Genomic DNA, 26,415 nt, shown 5'->3' with positions numbered 1-26,415 from the left:
TGATGAGCTCACTAGGGAAAGCGCCTGAGAAAATCAAGAAGCATTGCTGCTTCATTTAATTCCCAGGAACACAGGGAAGCCCCTATCAGTGCAGGAGGCGAAGCCTGAGTGGAAGAGCGGTGGGAATAGCAGCAACAAAATCAGCCCGGGAAGACAAACAGCCCACAAGACAGATGGTTAGTAAAATGCAGCAGCAGTGCTGAAGTTCTCTGCTTAGCTAGAAGGAAATCCTCTCTGGCTTTGCTTCTGCCCTCTAGGAAGACTCTTGCATGAACACCATCAGAAGGCTTGCCATCTGGCATTGACTTTAAGGGCTTGTACCTTGTTCTTTCAGAACAGTCACAGCCTTTGGGAACATCACGATCGGCTCATGGTTGCAATCGTCTATTGTTTGATGAAAACCCATCCCAAAAATCGAAACAAGTCTGCAGTATGCTGAGCTCCATTGGGACAAAGGCTGAGTGATAAATCTGCTGGATCTTGTTTTAGAAAATCTCTGTCCTCTTATACCTATGGAAGCAGCACCCACTGAGCTCCGTGTCCCTTGCTTGAGAACATCACAGTCTCTTACAGTAAGATCCATGCATTAAATGTGTGAAGCTTATTATTTAAAATGTGAATCGTTTTAAATTTTAATCCCTCATTTCTGCAGAACTTTCCATGTAGAAAACCAAGTAAAATCACAGGTCCTACATATACAATGTGCAAATTCAATGTACATGTTGAGCCTCATGAATTCTAATAATAGGTATGTCATCTGATTAATGTCTATTATATCCATGCTGCTTAGGAGCACAACAGAACAATCCTATGCAGGCCTACTCAAAAGCAAACCCTGTGGAGTTCAATGGGGCTTAAGATAACACTCTATTGGATTGCAGCTTTCATTCCAAAACAGGTGTTAATTTGCATTAACAGGGAGAACTCTGGAGTGCCTTAAAGAGTAAGAGAGTAAAAAATACCTTTTGCTTCATCAAAGGTCTTGAAATGATCATATAATGGGTATCTGCTTTTTCAGGCAGTTGTAGCCTAGTCCTTTGAAAATTTACTCAGTCCTAAAGAGCATGGGAGAAGCAGAGAAGACGATCTGCCACCACAACTGAGACCAGGGGGACTTGCTTGCTAGGATGGAGAGCGAATCACACACACACAGCTCCAGACTGATGTAGTTGATGGGACTGAGCCTCTTGCTGGATTCAAAACTTCTGGTGGTCAACTCTGTCAACAACCCATTCTGGGACACTCTGCCTACTGTTGCCTTCAGCTTTCCATCCATCCATATGCAGTGGGAGCTTCCTCCATAACAGAACCCTCACCAACAGTGGTGCTCCTCTCTGCAAATGACGGCTGGAAGAAAGGCACCAACACACCACCCAAACCCCTTCCAGCCAAGAACATGGGCGAGGATAAGATCAGGAGCAGACTTTGGTAATATTTTCACAATCATTCCTTTTGGAGTAGCTGCCTTTTAATGGATCTTTTCAATAGGCTCCCTGAAACTTCACATTATTATAAAAGCACCTTCTCCGTTTGGTGCCTTATGATGGGGAACTCTCTGCACTGCCCTAAATCCATCACTGATAATCGTCCTCTTGGTGTTCATAGAATTGTATGAATGAATGTTTATTGCAGTCGCAGACCATTCATAGCCATAATGGATCGCAAGACATAATAATAATAATAATAATAATAATAATAATAATAATAATAATTAATTAATACCTCGCCCATCTGGCTGGGTTTCCCCAGCCACTCTGGGCGGCTTCCAACTGAATATTAAAAACAGTACAGCATCAAACATTAAAAACTTCCCTAAAGAGGGAACATGGTGAACACACACTGTTTGAATGGCAATGATCATCAACTTTGGGGGGGTGGCCCCCTCAAATATTTTAGGGGGGCGAAGGGACCTCAGCCCCCAGGAGGTGACTCCTATAAGAGAAGCAAAGCTCAGAGAAGGTCGCTGGTGACCCGTCGTCTGCTTCTCTTTCTTCTGCTGGCGAGGGCAAAGGAAGAAGAATTGTTGTGTTCTTGACGGTCTGGCTAGCTGGCTGCTTCTCATGCATCAGATGTCAAGGAAACAAACAACTATCTGACTTTTAGAAGACATCTGAAAGCAGCCCTGTTCAGGGAAGTTTTTAATGTTTGATGTTTTATCGTGTTTTTAATATTCTGTTGGGAGCCGCCCAGGGTGGCTGGGCAGGTGTGGCCAGATGGGCTGGGTATAAGTAATTGATCATCATCATCATGCAATATTTCCCCACCCGCTGCTCAGTTTCCTCCCGGGTCTTTTCCAACCCAAACCTCCCTTGGGAGACCTCTCCACACCCTCTACCACCGACGGCGCGGAGCCGCCCCTTCCATCTCCAGCGGGGGCGGACCATTCTGCGCCTGGAGTTCGCCCCTGGCATTGCGCTGCTGCTAAGGATTCGGCCCTTGGCAAGCCAACCCGGGAGCGAGAATCGAAACGCGCCCGCCGCTGCGAGCTCTCCGGCAGCTTCAGCAGCGCGCTCCGTCGCCAGGGCCGTCCGAACTGGTTCGAGCCCGGCTCCCTCGGCCAATCGCGAGGCTCCCGACTCCGGGGAGCCAATCCGCTTCGGAGAGGTGGGCGGAGGCGACGGAGCGGGTGCGCAGGGGATGCCTTGTGCGCGCTTAGAGCGCTCGCTTGCTTGCCTGGCGCCGCCGCCGCTCGCCTCCCGCCTGCTCGCTCCCTTCCGCCGATCTCGAAAACTTCCAGCGCACTCCGGGCAAAGGAGCATGCACGGCGGGCGGAGGCGCAGCGCGAAAGCCCAGGCCCCTGGTCCCACGCCGGATCTCCGCAGCTCTTTGCCATGAAGCACTGGCTCCCGCACCTTCAGGATCAGAGGTAAGCTTGGCCGAAGTGCTGGTCCTTTGGTCCTTTGGTGCTGCGCTTTCGTCGCCCAGACGTAACGCTGCGCAGGGTGCTTTGACCCGGGAGGGCAGGGAGTTTTCGGAGTCTCCTTCACCCTTTAAATACACGCGCGCGCCCTAAGGATTATGCACGCGATCCTTCACACGATTACTCGGAAGCAATCCGCCCTTTGTTCCAGAGGGATTGACGTCGAAGAGTTGGGCATCGAGGTGTAAGTCTTAAGCGGGGAGATCTGTCGCGCCAGGGGAGGCTTCCTAACGTGCGGAATTATGAATGGAATCGGATTCCGAGGGGAGTGGAATGAGATGCCTGGGGAGCGACAGAGAAGCGATGTGCCGGCAAACTCTGGAGATACATTTGGTGGGGTGGCGATTATTCTGAGATTTATTCAGCGTCCCCCAGACATGACAACGTCCCAGAAAATAATAGCCATGCGTTAGAACGTCGAGGCGCCACAACAGCTTTGCTGTTGAAACTTTGATGTTCAATTGTGGCGACAAGGAAAGCCTCTGGCACCAGATTTCTAAAAATGAAGTTAGGGTGGGGGATAGAAAGAGTAGAATGCGGGGTTGAAAAGGAAAGGGCAAAATGCTCAGGAGAGGAAGCGGAGGTGCATTCCAGTTCAAGGGGCGTTGATAGGGCAAACGGCAGATCCCTACTTGCCCCAAGGAGAATGATGTGGGGAGCTGGGCTGCATTTCCATGGGCCTTTAAGAGCAGCACATTTTCAGGCGCCAAGACAGAAAGCAGAAAAGGGAAACGAATTGCAGGTGGAGGCAAATCTCAGTAGGGAGCTGCAAACCTGGGTAGGTAGCGGTAATTGGGAAGAGATGCATTCCCTACAGCAATATGTTGGGAGAAGGTGGGATGTCGAAATTGCATGGAGGTGGGTTAATAATCAGACTTGGTAAAGGAGGTGGTGACTCAGATGCTGGCTGGGACAGGTGGGATTAAGTTTAGGTAACAGTGAGCAGTACGAAGGTTGCAACGGAATGATACTGTAGGCCCCAGGCAAAATGGAAGAAGGGAAAATGTGCAAGAAAGTAATGATTACAAGTGCCAAAAATGACCCTTTGTTATTTATAAAGTCCCTTTTTATTTATGTAAACAGGAGTCCATTATAAGCAGAAAAACTGGGGGATATATATGTTGGTATAAAACTGGTGGGGTTGTAATTATGAGTGTTTACATCTGTCCCTCTCCCTTATCATTCACATAAAAGTAATTAGGAGAGATGCCAATAACATAGATGCAAACTTCTGCAAAGTCTCTTGTGTACAATCAAAGGGTACCTGAATTTTGTTTCCTTTGATTTGAGCATACCCACAGAAAGCAAGGGAGTGGCTAATGTAAGTCCATTGAATTCAGTAGGTCTTCTGAGGTCTGCTTCTGAGTATGACTTGGATACAACCATTCATTTCTTTTTATTTGTGAGATGATACAAAGTAATTGCTTCAAAGTAAAATATGGCTGCAAGCTTTTTTTGGAATTTGCTTGGTAGTTTTATCAGTTAACACCGCAGTCCCAAGTAGACACCTTTCCTTAGAAGTAGGTCCCAATGATTGCCCATGGACCATCCTTTCAAGTAAGCATGCTCAAACTGCAGTCTATAGTTTAAAGATTAAAATTCATCCCTCAGCTGATTGGCAAGGGCTGATATGGAAGAGCAAATGACTGGGCAGGTTGTACATATGGACCCTGTCCTTCCTTGTGCCAAGGTTAAGGGAGAATAATCAGATGACTTTCTTCCCATTTTTATCCAAAGCTATCAGACATTTTGTGCCTTGGAATGAAACCATTATGGCTGTTCTTCTAGCAATAAGAACAACAAGCAATTGAGTCAGTTGAAATCAATGTCACTATCTTTGCTTAGACCTAGATCAACTGGAATCCTGAAGGGAACATTTTGTACCCTGGTTCAAGTATAATGGGAAATAGCATATGAAAGACAATATTCCCTTCAAACAAGGGGTGGTAGCTTTTCTTTTATCCAGTTGTTTGAGTAACTTATATGCAGGGGAGCAAGTAGAAGGAACTTTCCTCATAAAGGCTCTGTATTTAAATATAGTTGATTAATTGATTAAGATCCATGTGATTAATCAACTTGTAATTGCTTGACAAACACTGCATTAAATAGATATTAAGATTGCTGTGCGGGAATCAAAACATATTTCAGATTCTTGTGGTTTAGCATAATTTTTCTATGTGACTGGATATCAGCCACTTGGGTTTACGGTATTTTTTCATCAGGCAGGGATGATCAAATCTGTCACTATATCAAATGCAGTGGATTGCCACAATTTGAAAACTAGGGAGGTTATTCCCCCACCCCAACGTAACATGCCGAACCATGCTTGTTATCCTATATTATTAACGTAACTGAATATACAAAGCTCCATTAGAACCTTAGTATGTGTCCTGATCAGCACGGAGACATATGCATATAAAATATCTTCAGGAACAGCAAACCATTTTTTTTTTTGCTAAATACTTCAAATCAAGCAAAATACTAAGTTCAAAATAATGCACAACAATCAAATACATTCTCACAGAGTCAATGTTTGTGTGTAATTTCAAATAATGTATTCCTTAGCAAAGCATGATTAAGAGATTCTGTAGGCATAGGATGGGAGAACAGAGAATAAGAAACCTCGTAATCCAACCAGTTAAGCAGTTTAAGGGAGAGAGATTTCAGCAAGTGCTTAATACTCCTGTGGAAATCAATGAATTAATATCAAACTTTGGCTGGGTAGTTCTCAAGCTTGATAATGTATCCCAAAGATTTGCTTATCATTGTTGCTGGCATCTGGTTAAATTCTAAATTGGTTACATTGTTTTTTGGAAGATGTCCCAAAGAGGAAATAGCATTTCTGGTGAGGCCTGTATAGGGTGCGTAATTATTCTTTTCTTTCCTTTTTTTTAAAAAAACAACGTTAGAGATAATTAAAAGAGCAGGATGGTTTCCTTTTGTTAAAAGCATTGGATCCATAGTTTCTTTAACTTTTCTCTTACTTTCAATGGATTTGTCAAATCATGTCTATTGGTAGGGAAGTCTCCTACCCATCAATACCTTCTAGTAGTTTAATTCATTTGCCTTTCTGATTTTTATCACAAAATACTTGTGCTGTCTAAAATGCCCTTTTTATTCATATCTGCCTTTATTTTTGTGTTTATTTAATAAACATATTGGTCACTTTTCAGCAAAAACAGCTCTCTCAAAGTGACTTACAAAGAAGAAAATATGTAATTATTACTCATATCCATTAACATTACTACAAAGTTGGACTCGGTTCAAAACCAGGAGCCTCAGTTGAAATGCCTGGCTGTTAAGGAATCAGATGGAAATCTTTCTATTTTATTTTTCTACAAGGACTTGCAAAGGCACAGAGAATATTTTCATAAGAAATGCATCACTGTTTTTGCATTAGTAGTACCTTAAAATTATATGAAACTTTTCTGGCTGACTTCCTAAGGCAGCTATGAGTAGTCAACATGGTGCCTTCTAGATGTTTGACTCGAGATTAGCCTTTCTCAACCTGTAGGTCCCCAGATGTTGTTGGACTACAACTCCCATCATCCCTGAGCTCTGGCCTTGCTAGCTAGGGGTGATGGGAGTTGTAGTTCCACAACATCTGGGGACCCACAGGTTGAGAAAGGCTGCTCTAGATGGTCCCATCAGCTCTAGCCAGCATAGCCAATGGACAGGGAGCATGGGAGTTGTAGTGCATCTGAAGGGTGTGGCACCAGCTATCCTTGCCTTAAGCTGTTGGAAGCCTCTCTTTTGAACTTCATTTATCTTGGTGGTGGAGAAGCTGTAGTGCTGATCAGTCATCCCTGATCAGTGGCCATGGTGGCTGATGAGAGTTCAATGACATCTGGAGGGCCATAGCTTTCCCATCCACAATCTAACAAAGTTCAGCTGCAGAAATAGCTTAGCAACAATTTCAAGTGAAAGTTAAATAGAATAGCTTTATCATAGCTGTCCTGTCCTACATTTCTGATGTATTCTTTCTTTTTTTGGGGGGGGGGGGGAGAAGTCCTGGGTATTTGAAGCAGAACATAAGTGACAGAAAGAATTCCAGTACAATTCCTGCTATTGAATGGCTGCTTTTCTAAACAACTCTGTTGTCTTCAGCCACAAGTGGCTCTCCATATGAAGACACCAGAGGGACTACCAGTGATGGGCAAATTTGGGCAGCTGGCTCGAAGCATGCAGGGACACAATCAACCAAACAACAGCCAGCAACTGTTACAGCAATTTCTCATGAATCGTTGCCATCCATATTGCTCTTGTCTCGAGATGTGTGGCCTCAGAGATGTTTTGCACATCCCATGTTGAGTAGATCCCAAATGAGGCCTGCAAGTCAACTGTACCTCTGTGTGGGTTGCCTCCCCCATCCCCAAGTTATACCCAGGGCTTTTTTCCAGACAAAACTCACCAGAACTCATTTTTGGCACCTCTCAGGTGGGCACCATTGCCATTAGAAGACTTTGGAGCTTTGTGCTGGACTTTGGAGCTTTGCACAATGAAGAAAGCGAGTTGATTCCACAGTACCCATGTCTCCAACCCCCTCACTCTTGGGGCTCTTACTAGAGCTTACCGGGGAGCAGGGGAGTCGCTAAGGGTACCTGCCAGAACACCAGGTCCTCAGAATGCTCAGTTTGAGGTTTTTAGTGGGGTTCCGCGACGCTCTCGTGGTCACCCCAATCTTCAAAGCACGAGGGCTCTTTCAACCGAAAGAGCTCCTGTCCGCCATTAATCGGGCAACCAACCGGAAGTCCATGGCTGTTATTTTCCAAGGTACATGACATAGAGCAATGTAACTGGTACAGCAGTACCACACAGAAGTGGTGATGGAGGGACACTACTCTGGCCACATTCATACCATACGACCTTTTCAATACATAAATCTAGACTCAGGGATTCTAGACTCAAGCATTGAAGGAATAGGGTGGCCATAAAACCATTTGGGAACTTGTCTACTTGTCCTCTCCCTCTTTAAGATGAATAATTACAATGATGTAGGCTGGTGTTCCTCAGCCTGGCACCCTCCAGATATTTTGGACTATCTATGTGCCTGTTTGTTATGATCAGTAGGTAAGGTTCTCTTTGTGTTCCCTGCTCTGAATGATGTGAGCAGTGTAGCGACCCATGAAAGAGTCATTTTGGTGGGGTTCCATTCTGGTGGTCTCCCCACTGAAGTGCATCTTGCCTCCACAACATATTTGCTGTGACAGGTGAGGATGTCTCTCTCCTGCCAGCCTTCTAGAGGTGAGGTCTTCTAAAGATCTTCACCCTCCATTTTAAGTATGATGCTGCTATTATAATAGTTATGAATGAGTTGTATCCAACTTATTTTGACTCATAGTAGATCCATTTGAATTAATGGACCCAAGTGAGTAATGTCAATTGATTTCAATGAGTCTACTCTGAATATGTCTAACACCAGAGACAACCCTAAGCATTTTATTTGAAGTTGGCTTTAATAATCGCATTCTATATTATACTTTGTTGTTTGTGAGTGTTGTGGGAAATGGGTGATATATATATAAAAAGACCTTAATAAATAAATACCGCATTGACCAAGCTGACTGGGGCAGATGGGTGCTGGAATCCCACAATATCTGCAGAGCACCAGACTGGAGAAGGCTGGGGTGCAGTACATGGGCTGACTTTTAACATTATGGGATTTCAATGCCGTCACAATTTGGAGGTTTGTCAGCATTGTGGATTTAGTTGCATCTGCTGTGACTCAAGAAAGTAGGATTGCAGAATAAATCCCCCAAAAGAAATCTTCTAATCAACCCAGCAATATTGAGATTATTGTCTGAAGGAGGAAAAGTAGGCCTGGGGAAATGGAACCCATGTAAGAACTCTGGGCTTTCTCCAGAATATGAGTTTTTCTCTGAAAATGTCATTACAGTACTAACAGGCTTTAAATAGTGCCAAAAACTGGAAAGCCCCTTCCTAAAGTATTGTTTCCATCTGTGAAGAGGATTTTGGAATAGGAATGGCCACACAGCTTGAAAAGGATGAATGGAGGATAATCTCTATTTTTCTGTGTGTCCAATAGAGACAGAAACCTTATACAGAGCGCAGAAGCTGCAGCATTCAGCTCTTTGTGTTTTGAAACACAAAACCTGCATTTCACAGTCTCTGTATGTAGATAAACCATACAGGGGGTTTTCTCCTGAGATTCTCTCCTCAATAGTCATTAGCAGAGTTGTTTATGATTGGCTGTGAAGGAACAGTGTGTGTTTTTGGTTTTGTTCTTATAACTCAGAGGATAATGCAACATAGGAACTAGAGTAAAACTGTAGCAGTACTCTTGGTTCAAGAGTAGAGGTGTTTTTTGTGCTTTTTAAAAGAATGCCTTATATAATAAACCAGTGAAGTAGTCTGTGCCCTAGATAGGTGTTTTTCACATTTGAAATCCAGAATTTGTTTTTCAGAGCTTGATTCGTAAGAATCAACCCAAAGCTTGATTCCTAAGAATCCAGGGGCTGCTTGAAAGTTTAGCAAGACAAACTGGTCCTAGGTTGACCCAGCAGCAAATCAGCAACCAGTGCAAATCTCCGAGCACAGGTGTTGTACGTTGACAAGACCTCATTCCTGTCAGCAATTGTTCTGCAGCATTCTTCACTAACTGTAGCTTCTGGATCAAGCATGAGGGAAGATCCACATGGAGCGCATTGCAGCAATGCAGTCTTAGAAGTAACCAAGTTAAACCATGAACTATTGTGGCAAGGCTTTTCCAATCCATGAATGCCTGCAGCTCTCAAACCGGATGGAATTGCTGACATGCAATTCCTGAATGCAGAAGAATCATCAAACTTCAAACCTTCTCCTTTGGGGGAATCTAGGGTAGGCAACAGACCAGTTTCTCAGTCACGGGAACGACTCACCCACAGTTTCATTCTCCATTATTTTTCTGCTCCATTCCTTTCAAATATCTTGGGGTGTTTATCTTGTTGGTCTTCAAGGTGGTGGCACAAAATGTTATTGCTTTACTCAATACAGCTATGAGTCAGGCAGTCTTTGGAAATATCACGGTAAATGAGAGCAGACAAGCTGTGTGTTTCACCTATTGCAAACATGAGTGCTTGGTGTACTGAAAACTAGTCACTGTTGGCATGTAAACTATGCTAAATAATTTCCCTTTGTTAGCATCACATCTCTCTGCCTCTTGCCCCCCTCAGTACCTGACTATGAATGCAATCTGTAACTATTTGAACCAGTGAATTAAGCAGTGTATCAGTGCTTTGTAGATTATGGATATTTAATGTAATGTGAAAGATAGCTTTGGTTTCTCTTCTTTTATGCAAACTTGCCCAATTGTTATAGCAGAAGAGATTAGAACAGTAGAAACAGTGAGTTTTAGCTTCCTGTGCATATTATTATTATTATTATTATTATTATTATTATTATTATTATTGATGAATGGCATGCATCTGAGATACTTTGGGCTCAGTAATAGATGTTTAAAATATGTGCAGGCCATTTTTATTTGTTTGATGACATAAATAGTATTAAATTTGGTGCACTCAACCTTAGTGGTTTAGGATCAGAAGTGATCCTGGCATTTCATACCTCTTGGATTCTCTGTTTATAAAATGTTTGTTGGCTTGCTGGAGCTAGCCATGTGGTTGAAAGGGATGACAAGATAGCATTATGAGTTGCTGACCTTTTGCCCTTTTTCGTGTAATCACCAGTAATGATCGCTACATCTGAATATTAAGCTAGGGTTTTCTGGTGCCTGAACATCCCTGTTGAATGAAACCAGCAGCATGCCCTTGTGGAGTTAACATACTGCAGTCAAGGAATTTGTAAAAGAGATCTGCCTGGCCTTTCATGACATTTTAGTTGAACAGACTCGAATCTGCTCCTCTATCTGGCTTTGACATAAATTCATAGTAGTATCCTTAATCACTTCCCTACAAAGCCCTGTTCCAGGATTCAGTCGTTCACTAATGCAGCGTTCGAGAAATAGCATGCTGATTTGTCTGACAAGGATTAGTGCATTCTAAACATCCTGGTGAGATTTTTGCCCCCTTCCCAATAATACTGTCATTGTGACTGCAGAGGTGAATTTCTGGAAAATAATTCAGTCCAAAAATATATTTTAGTCAACCTATTGCAATAATTACATTTCGTATCTTCCTCCGTGACATTTAATCTTTTCCTCATTCCCAAATTATGGTTTAAATTTCCACTCTGCTTTTCATGTGTATTTTTGCTTTCACCTAAGGAAAACTGCTGGAAACCATAGGTTTCCATATATGGGACTAGGTGGTGGCTGTTTAGCCTAGTACTGACTCCACTGACAGGTGTGGCTTCTTGTAAGATCTCACTCAGAGGACCATTGTTTTTCCAGCCATGGTATATGAGATAATTTTCATACACATTTTGGTAGTACTATTTTTTTCGTCAAGAACTATAGTGTAAGATTAGAAGAAGTGAGATCTGAAGGATCCACATATTACTTTATGAAGTGTCAGTCAGCTTTGTTTCACTTTAAAATGCTTATCAAATGAATTCCTCAAATATCCCAAGCAATATCTTATATTTCCAATGGGTAAACACCATATGCAATTACCCCCCAAAACACCATCCTACCTACAGCTCAAAAATTCTTTGTTTCTCTCTGTTGAACAGTTTTAACCCTAAATGTCAGGAATGCAAAAGGGTTGCACCTTGAACTTGACCCTAAATTTTAAGAAATATAATATGTTTACAATTGTAAAGAAATCAAACTAGTTCTCTAGAAATGCTAAGTTGCTGTTTGTAATGCAAAACCAATGCATGAATTAAATTATGTCATATCCACACCATGTGTTTAAAGCACCTAGCTTCCCCCAAAGACTCTCAGGAACTGTAATTCTCCCCCACAGAGCTACAATTGCAAACACCCTTAAACTACAGCTCCCAGGATTTTTTTGGGGGGGGGAACCATGTGCTTTAAATGTATGTTATCAATGTGAGCTCATTCTTATTTTTCCCTGGAACACGGTCAAGTAGACTGAAACAAAAAAGCAGTAACAAGGATAATGAAATCAAAGTACCGTATTTTTTTGCTCTATAAGACTCACTTTTTCCCTCCTAAAAAGTAAGGGAAAATGTGTGTGCGTCTTATGGAGCGAATGCAGGCTGCGCAGCTATCCCAGAAACCAGAACAGCAAGAGGGACCGCTGCTTTCACTGTGCAGCGATCCCTCTTGCTGTTCTGGCTTCTGAGATTCAGAATATTTTTTTTTCTTGTTTTCCTCCTCCAAAAATTAGGTGTGTCTTGTGGTCTGCTGCGTCTGATAGAGCGAAAAATACGTTAACTTAAATCTAGGTCATGAAGTTTAAATAGCCATATAATTGATCAACCAATGATAACATATCATATGTTAATAATTAACATTAAACAGTCCTTTGATAATTCCCAAGGTCCATCAACAAAAATACCAGAAAATACTTCAGATTAACAGCAAAAACAAGGCATTTCCAAAACTAAATCCTGACATCAGCAACAAGTGATAGCCCACCCTGCTGCTCTCTACAGCAGAAGCAGCCTTTGTAGCTGGAGTCAGTCAAGGTCTCGCCTTTTCAGGCCAGATCACAATAGGCCAGGTGAACAGGTCTTGTGGGACTTGCAATCCGATGACACTTTGAGGGGCAGCCTTTGTAGGCCAGCCAAGCAGGGAGCAGGACTCGCAGTATAAAGCACCTTCAAAAGTGGCTTTTGACATCCGGAACAGCATAAGCAGTCTTTTGTAGCTGGAGTCAGGCCAGCTGAAAATAAGACAGATGAGCAGGTATTCCAGAGCTCTCAATGAATTATTTCTGGCACTTTCAGCAGCAGCGTTTGCCACTGGAGTCAGTCTAGCCCCCGTCCTCTCAGACCAGGTAGAAATGGGCCAATAAGCAAGGAGCAGGCCCTGTGAAGCTTCATTTTAAAATGTACTGTCCACTTTCCCTCTGGGCTGGCTCATTTCGGGTTCCAGATGATGGCTCACATAATTGAATGTTGCTCCCGCTAAACAGAAAAGCTTGTATGACAGGGAGCATGCTAGATTAAAGTCCTGTTCACCAGCATCTAATTTTCTAGGTAGGGGTTTTTGATCTTGTTTTTCTTGCCTGGAGAAACATTTGGTCATATGGTACAGCCTACATGTAGGTGTCTCAGTTTTCTTTGTTTACAAAGTGGGAGCTGTGTCAAGATGTTGCGACATGGAGTGTTCTTTTCAGGAATTCAACCACTCTTTTCCACAACCACCACCTCTTTTCTGATTTTTTTTTAAAAAAATATTATTGTCCCCCTACAGTTAATCAGAATTTCATGACTCCTGGGCACACTCAGTACTCATTAGATTGTTGTGAGGGTCCTCCCTCTAGGATTTCTCTTCTAAAGTTTTTTTTGTACTGCTAGAAAACTTGGCATTCACACAGCCCTGCTGATCTCTCTGTCACGCGTGTGTGCGCAGCATTGTTTTGAAAGTGTATGCAGTTGTGCTCACCATCTGAACATCAGAAATGGAGCACATTGTTTAGAGAGCTAATATCCAACTTTTTAAGTGTATAGAATCCTTAAAGTAGCTGACAAATAAAAACAGAAATAGGTAAATAGTCATAAACTGTATTTATCTTAAGGGTCAATAGGCAAAAGCTTGTGAAACAGTAACTGCATTATTCTAGCCAATAATGGAGGCTGTTCTGCTTTTAATGGGTTTTGAACATTGGGTTAGAATCCCCTTCCTTTTTTATCAGTGATACAGTGGTACCTTGATCTACGAACTTAATCCATTCTGGAAGTCCGTTCTTAAACCAAAGTGTTCTTAAACCAAGGCATGCTTTCCCATAGCAGCGGGGGACTCAATTTACAAATGAAACACATTCAACAGGAAATGGAACATGTTCTGCTTCCAAGGCAAAGTTCACAAACCAAAACACCTACTTCCGGGTTTGCAGCATTCTTAATTCAAGTTGTTCATTAACTAAGCTGTTCTTAAACCAAGGTACCACTGTAGTAAGAATGGTGTTTGAATTTCCTCTTTTATATTCTGAATTTGGGGGGGCATAACTGATGAATATTTACATTAGATTTTGTAATCTTCTGTTTTCCATTTCATGTTAATGACATTCAGAAGCAATTCAGAGGTTTTTTGGGTTTCTTAAAAGGTTCTGGCAACATCATATATGAGAAAACCGTTGGTTAGCAAACTTGCTGGGTGCTGTTGGACTTGATGGTTGCCTCTTGGCTGACCCTATTTTTTAGTGCTAATGTGACATTAAAATTAGATTGGAGATATATTGCCATCCTGAAGCAATTTGATGGGACATTAGAGTAATTTCTGAATAAGTAATCAGTACCATGCTATAATCTGGTTACACGGTAGATCTGTTCTTTTCAAAAGTGGAGAGTATTTTCTCCTTGGTTTAAAATTTAGAAGCAAAGAATCATTCTTGCCAAGGACACGATATAGCAAATATAAAAAGTCATAAACCCATGTTGCCCCCTGTATTCACTGCTACTGGCAGAATACTTTTGAGAAGGGTCTTAGAGAACAGGAATTTTCAAGATCAGTGACAGTGGTCATCCCAAAGTTTTGAAGCAACTGATCGAATATTTTTACATGTAAACAAATCTTCATAACCCTGAGCATTAAATGTAGCATTCATGGGACACTATTGTCTTTTGATATGTGGTTCTAGAAACTGGAGGGAAGGGTTATGAAGGGGTGAACATCTGCTTAAATTCTCCTCATCTCTGATGGAAAGAGGGACATTTGCAAGAATTCTTTCCCCATCCTGTCCCCATTATACCTTTCACACAAATACCCCACCAGCATTTTCTGCATTGGGACATCAGAGAAAACTGGGAGGAGGCAACCGTAGGCCACTGCAAGAGGCACAGACTGCAAATTAAGAGACACAATCTCTGGAATTGTGGCGTAAAGAAAATTCCTGCAAGCAACCAGCATATAATGCCTCCAAGTCTGTCTTAAAGGCTTCTATTGCCATACAAGATCAAATGAAGCAAATGGGCTGCTTGACTAGGTGATTCACGCTGGAGCCTGAGAGCAAATCACAGCCTATCGGAACTTATAACCTGCAGTCCTAGGTGAGTCACCACATAGACCAGTAGAAAACAGACCTGACACCTTCAGTTTCTAGATCTGGCAACTCATGACAAGAGGATAGCCTATTTCCTCCATCCAATTAAATGGGTGGGCAGGGTGAGCATACCCCTAATTTTCTGCTGTAAGTCTTCATGTTCTTTGTGGCTCTCAGTACCTCATTTGGGCTGCTGATTTTGTTTTTAATAATGTACCACCGTGTTTGTTAGCATGTCTTGGTGGCATGCACATCCTTGTTATTACGAGGTAACTCATTGGCTGGTGTTGGTTGCTTGTTTACTGCCACTGTTGGGAAAAGAAATGAACGGATCAGCAGATCATTTGGAAAGTGTGATGTGGCATGCAGGTTGCTTATTAAACACTTAAAAATGTGAATACTTGGGCAAAACTAACACAGAGCAAAGTAGCACATAATGTTTGTCATTGCATGTTTCTTAATGAAACCAGTACCATGCCTGTTGATAGGAGTCAATTGGTGCCTAATAAACAATCCAAATGATTAGGGCATGGTTAATTTAACTACCCATCTAAAAATTCTTCTTACCTAAGATTCATGCAGAATGGTTGTCTAGGAAATTTTCTATTTTGGTTGTAGCCAGAAACATAGAAGCAGCTCAAAGTTAGCCTATCACACTGTATTGTTCCTGCTTGGCTGGTAATCAAAATTTCATGAAAGCTCTATTTGAACCAAAGTCCTGAGTTTCCAAGAGTTCAGTGCCTCTTGAACTGCATAAACTGGAAGAAAATGAAGGTGGATCTCCGCTTGTTCTGGGGATGATGGCTCAGCACAGAACCTTAGTCCTCCTCTCCATTAATGCTCTCTATCCCTCCCTCCCAATCCCCAAATGACTATCAGATTTGATGAGCTGGATAAAAGAAAGGATTGAGTGTTCCAGTCCTTCCTGTCCCCATTCCTCTTAATGTCCACCCTCACTGCCCATCTTTCCACCTTTAAGCTTGAATGTAATTAACACATTCTGTATTCTTTGCATTTCATTGTCCTCTGATGCCACTGTTTCCATTCCTCAAACCCCGCACCCATGTCTGCGATACTTCATGCCAGAATGAATTTGTTAAGTCTTTGATATGTCGTGAGACTCTTGGTGGTTTTTACTGAGAACTAATGGAGCCTGCATCTGCATTGCCCTAATTTGGATTCAGTTTTTTCCTAAGTTAAGTGCAGAGGCAGCCAGTATGGTGCCCCACATTGGGCTACAACTCCTGTTGTCCATGTTGACTGGGGGCTGCTGGGAGATGTAGTTCATCAACATCAAGAGGGCACCTCATCGGCTATTCCTTGTCTAGTCTGTGTTGGAATGTTAGAAGACCCATCTTTTGCCTAGGATTTTAAACAGGTGTTTGAGATGTTTACTGTATGTTCATAATCTGAGTTTCTGTGATGCTGAATTTCCCTTAACTTGGTGCGGAATTACAGAAGTGTTATACCAAGTTCTGAAAGTCCTGCTTTATAGCTCAAAAGGTATTATGTACTCTCCATTAGTATTTCAGAGTGGCATGTTAATACACTAATATCCTAATGTAGGAGTGTAGGACAAAGCAGGCCTCTGTCATAGAATTTACAGTCAGAATAATCGTTTTGGGTGCCTTTTTTAACAAAAGCCAACAGTGTTACAAGTAGAATATTTAAAGGGCATAAGAAACTCCATAGAGCTGCCCAACTCTTCCACAAAGCAGGACTCTTCCACAAAGCAGTACCAACCTTTTTCAGATCTGTCTAATCCAGTGTGCCAGAAAGAGAAAAGAGACTCATGACAGATCTCGCCAGGTGAATGTTTCATTTGCATCAGCATTTTTGGGAAGATAACACCCACACACCCATTCCTGGTTATACAGTGGTACCTCTGGTTGCGAACAGGGTCCATTTCAGAGCCCCATTTGCAACATGAGCAGAACGCAACCTGCGTCTGAGCATGCGCGGGTTGCGATTTGCCGCTTCTGTGCATGTGTGTGACGTCATTTTGAGCGTCTGCGCAAGTGGTGAAACCCAGAGGTAACCCTTTCTGGTACTTCTGGGTCGCCTTGGGACGCAACCTGAAAAGATTTAACCTGAAGCAAAGAGGTATGACTGTACAGCATTAAAAGAGCCCAAATATTATTTTACTTGTATTTAATTTAACTAGAACACCAAGTCCAAATATTCTTTGAATTTTACGTTAGGCTTTAATCACTGCCACCCCTCTCCCTGTGGATGTGGGTGTGAATAATCCTTCAATTTCTTGTAATAAAGAAGCCATTGTTTGAGTGACAGGAATGATTATTATTATTATTACTATTATTAAATGTTGTTTGGTTGTAACACCTACAGTATTTATCCTAAAAGTCCCATAATAAGAGAATTGTTTGCTGCAGATGGGTTTGCATCCATATAATTTTTTTTAAAAAGGAAAAACTCCCGATGCACATTTGAATCATCTAGTTCCCTCCAACAATGCAGTGAAAACAAGCCATAATATTCCTGATTCATTTACAATACAACTAAAAAAATGGTTTTTATCGGGGGTGGGGGAGAGTATCCTAGCAGAAGACCTTTCTATCCTATTTCATAAAATTGATACACTGCTAGATTATAGAAAACCTCAAAGCTGTTTACAAAAAGATAAAACAATAAAATCTAGTGTGCTTTCTGTTAGTCTAACAACTAAAATTGCCAACTTTTATTTTCTCCCCCTCCCACTTATTTCATATTAGGGCACAGAAGAAATCACCCTTTTAGACCAAACACATTTTTCTTTATTACCCATGTAGAAAATTCAAAACAGATGGGGAAACATAGATATTTGTTGTTAACACTTAATTATTCTCATTTGAAGAAGATTTAAAATGGGGAAAATACAGAATTTTGGGGTTTGGGGCAAAATGGACAAATGTAAGACTGGCATTTTGATCCTTTCTTAAAACGTCCCCAAGCTCTATTGGATTTGAACATTTTAATTATAAGTACTGTATTTTTCGCCCTATAGGACGCACTTTTTCCCTCCAAAAATGAAGGGGAAATGTGTGTGCGTCCTATGGGGTGAATACAGGCTTTCGCTGAAGCCTGGAGAGCGAGAGGAGTCAGTGCGCACCAACCCCTCTCGCTATCCAGGCTTCAGGAGGCTCTGCGCAACCCTTGGGAGACTGGCGCGACTTCACGCCGGGCTCCCAAGGGTTGCGCGGAGCTGCCTGCACTCCAGGGCTTCCCGCAGCTCCGCGCAACCCTCCAGAGACCGGCGCGAAGCCGCGCCGGGCTCCCAAGGGTTGCGCGGAGCTGCCTGCACTCCAGGGCTTCCCGCAGCTCCGCGCAACCCTCCAGAGACCGGCGCGAAGCCACGCCGGGCTCCCAAGGGTTGCGCAGATCTGCCTGCGCTCCAGGGCTTCCCGGAGAGCTGCCTGCATTCCGAAGCCTGGGGCGCGGTGAAGAGTGCACCTGGGCTTCGCGCAGCTCTCCGCAAGCCTGGGGAGACCGGCGCGGCTCCCTAGGCTTGCAGATAGCAGGCTGTTCTGGGGGCTGGGGTTCAGGGAAGCTCAGGCTTCCCCCACGCCAACCACGTGCCTGGGGGGAAATAATTTTTTTTTCTTTATTACCCCCGCCCCCCCAAAAAACCTAGGTGCGTCCTATGGGATGGGGCGCATTTGTGATTATTTATTTTGCTAACAAAGTCAACATTATTTCAAATTCTGCAATAGCAATTCACAAGAACACTAGCATATCAATACTTGTGGCTTCCAGTGTCAAGGTTATGAACATTAAAAGAATGTCATTTGGACAAATATAGTTGAAATGAAGAGGGAAGCTTGGACTTTTGCTATAAACATAGCTTTTTGTGAGTGGGGTAGGAGGAAGCCATGCAAACTATGAACAGAATAGTTTCCAAACCAGAGCTTCAGCTGCTGCCATTTTTTAGACATATTTTCATAAACTCTCTACGGTCATGGGCTGTATGCCCCTAAATACCAGTCTGGGACAGGAGATGGATATTGCACTCATGTCCTACTTGAGGGAAAGGATTATGTTCTTCATCTTGTTTTGGGTTCTGAGGAGCTCTTGAAAAACTGCAGTCTTTGGGCTAAACTGATGTGATATTGATTGCGTGAATGCAATAGCGTGCCTGTTTGTTTTTGCAGTGGTTTTCAACAGCACAGAGACTTCACCTGAATATCTTCCTTTCATGTTAGACAAGGGGGAGGTTGTGTGAGGAAGGACCTCTAGAGGTGTGGAAGTCCTGTGTGAACACATTTTTGCCAGTGAATATAGGGGGAATGGCACAGTCAGTCTTTTTATCAAGTGGGTACCACTCGTGGTGATGGGTAAACTAGAACTTTGCTAACCATCTGTAATGTGGAAACAGTAGTGACCCATATCACAGGATAATCTTAGGGATAAGCCCATGAGAATGATAAATACAGCTGAAACATACTAGATACACAATACGGAATGAAACTTAGAGTGGTGAATGGCACTATTTAGCGGGAAGAAACCCCAATTAAAATACTTGTTATTACATATTTTTACATGGCTGTTTATTTGTATACATTTTAGAATTTTATATATGGATGTTTTATGATCACCAAACCTTTATTAGGCATTACAAATATAGGCTAAGTAGTAAAAGTGGACTGAAACTTCAGTCAAAAAACTGATAATGCCAAAATTGACCATTGGAACCCTAAGGATCCAGCACAAATGAATCTGCGAGATTTTGGCACTGAAAGTTAGTTTGCTATAGTAAAAGAATGCTATTTGCAAATGTATACTGTCTGGTTCAGAATTTCCACAAGGTGCAGAGTAACAGTGTTACCTAATCAGGAGGTATCTTTTCCTTATGATGCAAGTTGCTAGGCAATGGAGAAGAAGAAAAAATAACCAGGCTGTTCTGTGTTGGTGCTTCATAATAATAAGTCACTTAGCAGTGCAGGCATATTTAAGGGAGCCCAAGCCTTCTAAGAACACACATTTTTTCTTACACTGTAAACTCACATTCTCATTCACTTTTTGCTATCATTGCTTGTTGAAGCAATAGGGAACAATCTTGTAAAGGTAGCTTTTAATTCCGATCTTATCCTTCACCCTTCTCCCCTCAAAGTGACCCTAATACCATGAAACAAAGACTGCCTGTGGTTGCAGAAGAATATAAAGCAGACAATACCAGACAATAGCAGCAAAACATCTGCCAAGTACAGTGGTACCTCGGCTTAAGTACTTAATTCGTTCCGGAGGTCCGTTCTTAACCTGAAACTGTTCTTAACCTGAAGCACCACTTTAGCTAATGGGGCCTCCCGCTGCCACTGAGGCGCCGGAGCACGATTTCTGTTCTCATCCTGAAGCAAAGTTCTTAACCTGAGGTAATATTTCTGGGTTAGCGGAGTCTGTAACCTAAAGCGTATGTAACCCGAGGTACCACTGTATGTGCAAACTAACTACATAGGGAGGGCAGCAATATGATCATATATTTCAACCTACAAAAAACACTTCCACAAGAACTGGGCTTTAGGTAGCTGTACAATCATTTGAACCTGCTTGCCCAGGGTAGGCAAATCTAACACTGGATCTCCTGGGACGCTGGCATTGCCAGCTAAGATACCAGGATTTCATCCAGGTCACCCATATGGGAAACCAATTCGAATATGCCCACAGGTAGTGATGAAAGGATCTGTCAATTTCATTTCTTTACGTTCCTCATTTTTCCCAGTCTTAAATTTGGTTCTCCACATTTACGAATTTTCATTTTAATCATGAAAATTATTCAGCATTTTAGTGAATTTTTCTCCTAATGAATAGATTTTTGTGTGCGCACATTGATGTACACATTTTGCAAGCAGTTTTCTCCTAAGGCATGTTCTTGGTTAAAAGAGAGAAACAGCATCGCAAAATTCAGATTAGTGGGAATTTTAAAGTATGGCTGTTTCTGTTCTCATATTGGATCAGAAAGTGCAAATCTGATAAATTCAGCTTCCTATGTGAACTGAATTGAATTTCTCTCCATCCCTACCCACAGATTACATTCTTCTCAGGAGCATATAAATAAGCCTTCATATGTTTGGCACCTTGACTATTCCTGTTCAATCAAGTGCATATCTGTGTCTATTTGGGGCCATCCCCTGAAAAAAAAAGGTATAACAGGATCTCAGGAAAGAGCAATGTGTTGCATCAAATACTGTGGTAGTACACACTATTGTTTGTTTACAAAATATTTATCCTAGTAACCTGTTTTACTTCTTTTCAAGATGTCGTTTTGATTCATCCATGCACCAGTGGCTGGAAGAAAAAAAACGCACATTGATCCAGTCAGATGTTTGGCACCAGGCTTTTAGCTTTGAGACAATGTGCGCTCAGCTCGAGAAAACCCATAGAGTTTGAAAGAGAAATACAAAATGACATGGTGTGTAATGCTAGGCCTTGCAAAGAGATGGGCAGTCAAACTGGAGAGCAATGTAAATTGGCAGATATCAAGTTTAGAAACTATTTTGATTTATAAAAATTAGCGCCATACCCTAAAATTGGTTCAGGAAAGCTATGGGATAGCTCACTCATGTAAGGAAACGATAGCTACACAGACTCCTGTCTCCCTCCCACCCTGAACAACACTGAAATGTTTTCTGGTGACAACCATGCCACTGTGAGACGTTGGGTGATTGGAAGAGATTAATATTCTTTCTCTTTCTCTTAACAGCGACTGGCGCAAAGCTAACTACATGTATAAAGTGTGGCAAGGAGCACTGGGAGACGGCTAAAACACAGTCATGTCTTTGGTTTGGCGCACCATTTCAGCTCTTCACATGAACTACAAGAAACTGATATGCCTCTTGGTCATCGCCGTAAGCGTATGCCACAGTGCCTCTGCGATGTGTCCTGCCGCTTGCATTTGTGCCAGCGACATTGTGAGCTGCACCAGCAAGAACCTCTCAAGAGTGCCCGCAACGCTCTTCAAGCACACGAGAAGATTGGATCTCAGTCACAACCGAATTGGGATTTTGGATCACGACTGGATGCCAGTGTTGCTTGATAAACTGGCCACCCTCATCGTCAGCCACAACGGCATCACGAGTATCTCCACAGGAAGCTTTTCTGCGACTCCAAATATCAAGTACCTCGACTTGTCGTCCAACAGCTTGAGGTCGCTTGGCAGTCCTGTCTTCCAGGAACTGAGAGTTCTGGAGATTTTGTTGCTATATAACAATCACATTGCCCATGTCGATTCTGCTGCTTTTGGAGGGATACACAAATTGCAGAAGCTCTATTTGAGTTACAATTCTCTCTCCCAGTTCCCGATCGACTTGTACATTGGGAAACGCAAACTCTCCGAACTTGTGCTATTAGACATTTCTTACAACCAAATCCAGTCGATACCCATTCACTACATGAGCTTAGTGCCGGCTAGACATCTTAGTGGGATCTATCTTCATGGGAATCCCTTTTACTGTGACTGCACACTTTACTCCATGCTAAACTTCTGGTATCTTAGACACTTCAGCTCAGTGGAGGATTTCAAGGCTGAGTACACATGTGTGTTGCGGTCAGGTTCCAATATGAATAAACTGCCCTTATTGCACGACAACTACTTGAATTGCTCGGAAAGCACCATCAATGGCTCTTTCCACGCGTTTGGCTTTATTCAGGAAGCTCAACTTGGGGAGAGGCTGATCGTACCTTGCGACACTAAAATCAGTGATGCAGGCACCCACTTTGTTTGGATCAGCCCAGACAATCAGTTTTTGGAGCCCAGCAAAGATATTGAACACTTCAGAGTATTTCTCAATGGGAGTCTGGAAATCGACGAGGTCCAGTATGAGGATGCTGGACTTTATTCCTGCATTGCAATAAACAGGAAAAGACTGTTGAATGAGACCATCGAGGTGAGGATCAATGTGAGCAATTTCACCGTGGACCGGTCTCACTCCCACGAAACCTTCAACACGGCTTTCACCACCCTCGCCGCTTGTGTAGCCAGCATTATCTTGGTCCTCCTTTACCTCTACCTGACGCCGTGCCCTTGTCGGTGCAGGTCCAAGAGAAGAAAAAGGCAGCCAAGCCAAAGTAACCCACATGCCTCCATACTGACCTCGAATCCTCCCCTGGACCTTCCAGCTGATGAGAAAAAAGCCAGCAGCGGCAAGAGGGTGGTGTTCCTTGAGCCCGTGAAGGAGCCAAAGCCAGGACAGAATGGGAAAGTAAGGATGTTTCCTGGTGAGAACATCATTGCGGAAAGTATCCTAAAAACTCCCCGAACGAAATCGGAATCCGATTCCATGAACTCGGTGTTTTCGGACACGCCTTTCATGCCATCCTCTTAGCTTCCTGCCTGCATTCGCATTGTATGGCTAACTCTTTCAACAGCTAGCTGTCCTGCCCCTAGCCAATCTTAAAAGAACAGGGGAAACTCTTTCAAACCAAAAGAAATTGTGAGGTCGTTCTGATAGGTGGTGGTTACATGCCCTGGACCAGTGCTGGGGAGGAAGACTTTGCTAGATGGCTTTTGCAGCTCTCTGCTTTGAAGAAGCCATCATGGCAGATGCCACTGCTGTTTCAGTTTCTGTGCTTGCAGGCATTTGAGTGCCGTTCAGTGAGTGGCATTTGTGCACCACTCCCATTCACTTCAGTGAAGCTTGTATTGGAGAGCTTCCCAGCAGATTAGATCCTTGGCTGCATAGAATTTGTGTAATTGTAATTATCAGGGATCAGAACTACAATCAATATGGCTCCTAGAGCTTAGATTGATAGGGAAAGAGAGAAATAGCCATTTACTAAACTTCTGGTTTCTGCCTTTAGGCACTAAGCACATAACAGAAACAAAGGAAGTGATACAACAGAAATATTTCAAAATGGGCTTTTGTGTAAATTATGACCTAAGCTTTGTGATTTGGGGGGGGAGGGGAGCTGTCATCTCCTTCTGAATACTAGAGATTCAATAGCCAGTAACCGAATGTATGATTATGTGGTATAAATAAACTTTCACTATATGAAAACTTTGACAGAAAACACTTGTCCAAAGTTACAATCTATAAACCACTTGAGCCTTTAATGCTTTTCTCTCAAAAGGGACAGTGCTTTGGTCCTATTAAGAAATTGGAGCCAGAGCGATGTTCAACAGGTAAAGTTTCCCCACCAGTGCACAGAAGTGGGAGAAGCTGCACCTTTGGAATATCTGGGTTCCTCGCCATTCTTAAAGAGACAGGAGTTATGTTGCTTCTGGAATGTGGCCACTTCAGCCTACCTGCTTATTCTGAAACTTGCATATGTGGTGTGTGGCTTGAGGACAGAATATCTTAAGAGAGGAAAGCAGAGTATTCGTTTGGAAGTAAAGGAACCAGGGTTTGTGCAATTAGATGTTTTGTATATGAGCTACTGCACTTTGAACACTTTTGCTGACTTGATGAGAGCCATAATGGAAACCACCAATCCCAAATTGAATCCAGCAGGAGCAGCCAGGCCTTCTCATTATCAGCGATGAAATGGCTGGCGTGTCCGGACATTGCCTTCTACAGCTGACGGGGGAACCTGGTTGCATCCAATTTCCCGGATTGCAGCCTTACTTAGAAGAATCGGAGTAATTCGGCAGGTTTTTCAGAACATATTAATGTACTAATTTACAGGCATATAAATTGCAATGTATCAATTTACAGGCATATAAATGATGATGTAATGAAATTTGCATTTCGTGGTTTGATATAGAAAGCGTTAATTAAGTACTTATTTCTAGGCTTATCAGTTTCGAGAATTTTCCATCCCTAGCAGAAGAACTAGAATTTTGTAGGATTAGGCCTTTATAGTGATTTCCATCTGCTTTAGTATGGTTTTTGTTATAAAATAGACTACCAAAAAAAAAAAGCCGTGTTGTTTCTAGAAAACAAAAGACCCCAATATTTTTGTGTTGTTTGTACTATTTGCACTCTGATCAAGTAGGTATACTTTGCTGCAACAGCACATGGAATAGCTTGTTCAGCCAAGGCTTCAGTAGCATTGTGTCCTTGGGAACTGGGAGAAGCCAGCCTTCGTGTTTTGCTTGCCAGTTGCAATCATCTGATGAAGGTTGCTGTCAAATATTTCTCATGTATGGTTCTGTGTGGTGCTTGAAATGCCTTTGGGATGACCCTTGAATGAGTTTTCCCCAGTCCTCCCCCACTTCTCCATCCTCAACTGAGCCAAGGAGAAGCTTTATATCACACCCCTTAAGTCGTCTTTGATGTCTGATGTCTGGCTGGCAAAGTTTCACTAACTCTGTGATGCTCTGTGCATAAAGTACTGGCATCCTGGATCTGATCCGTCCCAATAGCTATGTTTCACTGATGGCAGCGGTTGTTTAGTTCAAGCCTTGGAAGGACACACATACCAGTTCATAAGATCAAGCATAGGGCTGGATGATATCCGGTTTTCAACTTTGTGATATATCACCAACTACACATCGTGATATGCCAATATATCACAGTGTCTGAAATAACGATGGCGCTATGTAGAGGCATTGGCTGGCTTCGCAGTTTTCCCCCACACTGTGATTTTTGCATAGCACTCATTATTCACAATATATTGCTAGGTCAAAAATTATGAAACCGATATCACAATATGGACTTCAAACCTGTTTTGGATGATATATTGATATATCGCCTAGTCCTAAGCAAGGGCATCCGGCCTATACCCAAGCAATAACAACTCTCTGTACTCAACTTACACAATTCCTGATTTCCTTGCTTCAGTTCTCCCTCTCTTGTACATGGGGCCAAGAGTGGTTCATCTCCCACAGGGAATATAACTACTTGTGCAACATGGGAGCTTATAAATCTAAAGTAAATACATATAATTCTAAATGTCCCCTTTCCTCAACATTCCCCATGACCTTCACCTAATTCTTTGATTCAGCATCAAAGTATCTTGAAATAACCTTTTTGACTAGCTGCAGTCATTCTTTGGTGAATAATCAAGGGATTATACTGATGCCGAAGGAAACTTTTACTGTCTTGGCCATAGAGATCTAAATAACATTTGTGGATCAGGCTAGATCTAAAAAGTTTGTAGTTCAATGCAATGGACACCAAAATAGGGTGATCAGTTTTGCAAGCTGGAGACCAACTTTGGTCCTCCAAAAGTTGCTGAAATAAAACTCCCCTCAGCTCTTGCAAACATGCTCTCGGTTCTCAAGTGCTCAATGCATTTCAATTTGAAACAATTTAGATAGCAAAGGACAGGATGATACTGGGGTAGCAGAATTTGCCCACACACTCCCCCATCTTCGTTTCAAGGAAGGCATGAAATGGATTTCAAGACGTCTTGAAAGCCTGTGAGCTTGAGCAAAATTCATGCGCTATGTTGAATCCATGAATCCTGCATTCAAAATGTCGGTCATTATTTGCCACCCGCAACCCTGCATCAGGCTATGAAGTCACGGCCTAGTGTATTATGACAAATATA

At 42.6% G+C, this 26,415-nt stretch overlaps 1 protein-coding gene across 2 annotated transcripts; it reads left to right on the top strand.

Moving 5' to 3' along the window:
- Window positions 1-2,352: 2,352 nt before the first annotated feature.
- AMIGO2 (adhesion molecule with Ig like domain 2) lies at window positions 2,353-25,746 on the top strand. 2 transcript variants are annotated; one of them, XR_014172379.1, is made up of 3 exons: window positions 2,353-2,866; window positions 21,686-23,414; window positions 23,510-25,746. XR_014172379.1 is itself a non-coding variant. In XM_081928071.1 (2 exons), the coding sequence occupies exon 2, from the start codon at window positions 21,756-21,758 to the stop codon at window positions 23,304-23,306; it is 1,551 nt and encodes a 516-aa protein (XP_081784197.1). In that variant the 5' UTR covers window positions 2,353-2,866; window positions 21,686-21,755; the 3' UTR covers window positions 23,307-23,469. The 2 variants fall into 2 exon arrangements, 1 of the variants encoding a protein (XP_081784197.1); XM_081928071.1 differs by lacking the exon at window positions 23,510-25,746 and having other exon boundaries at window positions 21,686-23,469.
- The last annotated feature ends 669 nt before the right edge of the window (window positions 25,747-26,415 follow it).

Source organism: Podarcis melisellensis (assembly GCF_964234715.1).
Source record: "Podarcis melisellensis genome assembly, chromosome: 10".
Lineage (NCBI taxonomy): Eukaryota > Metazoa > Chordata > Lepidosauria > Squamata > Lacertidae > Podarcis > Podarcis melisellensis.
This window is presented reverse-complemented; position numbering and strand designations above follow the sequence as displayed.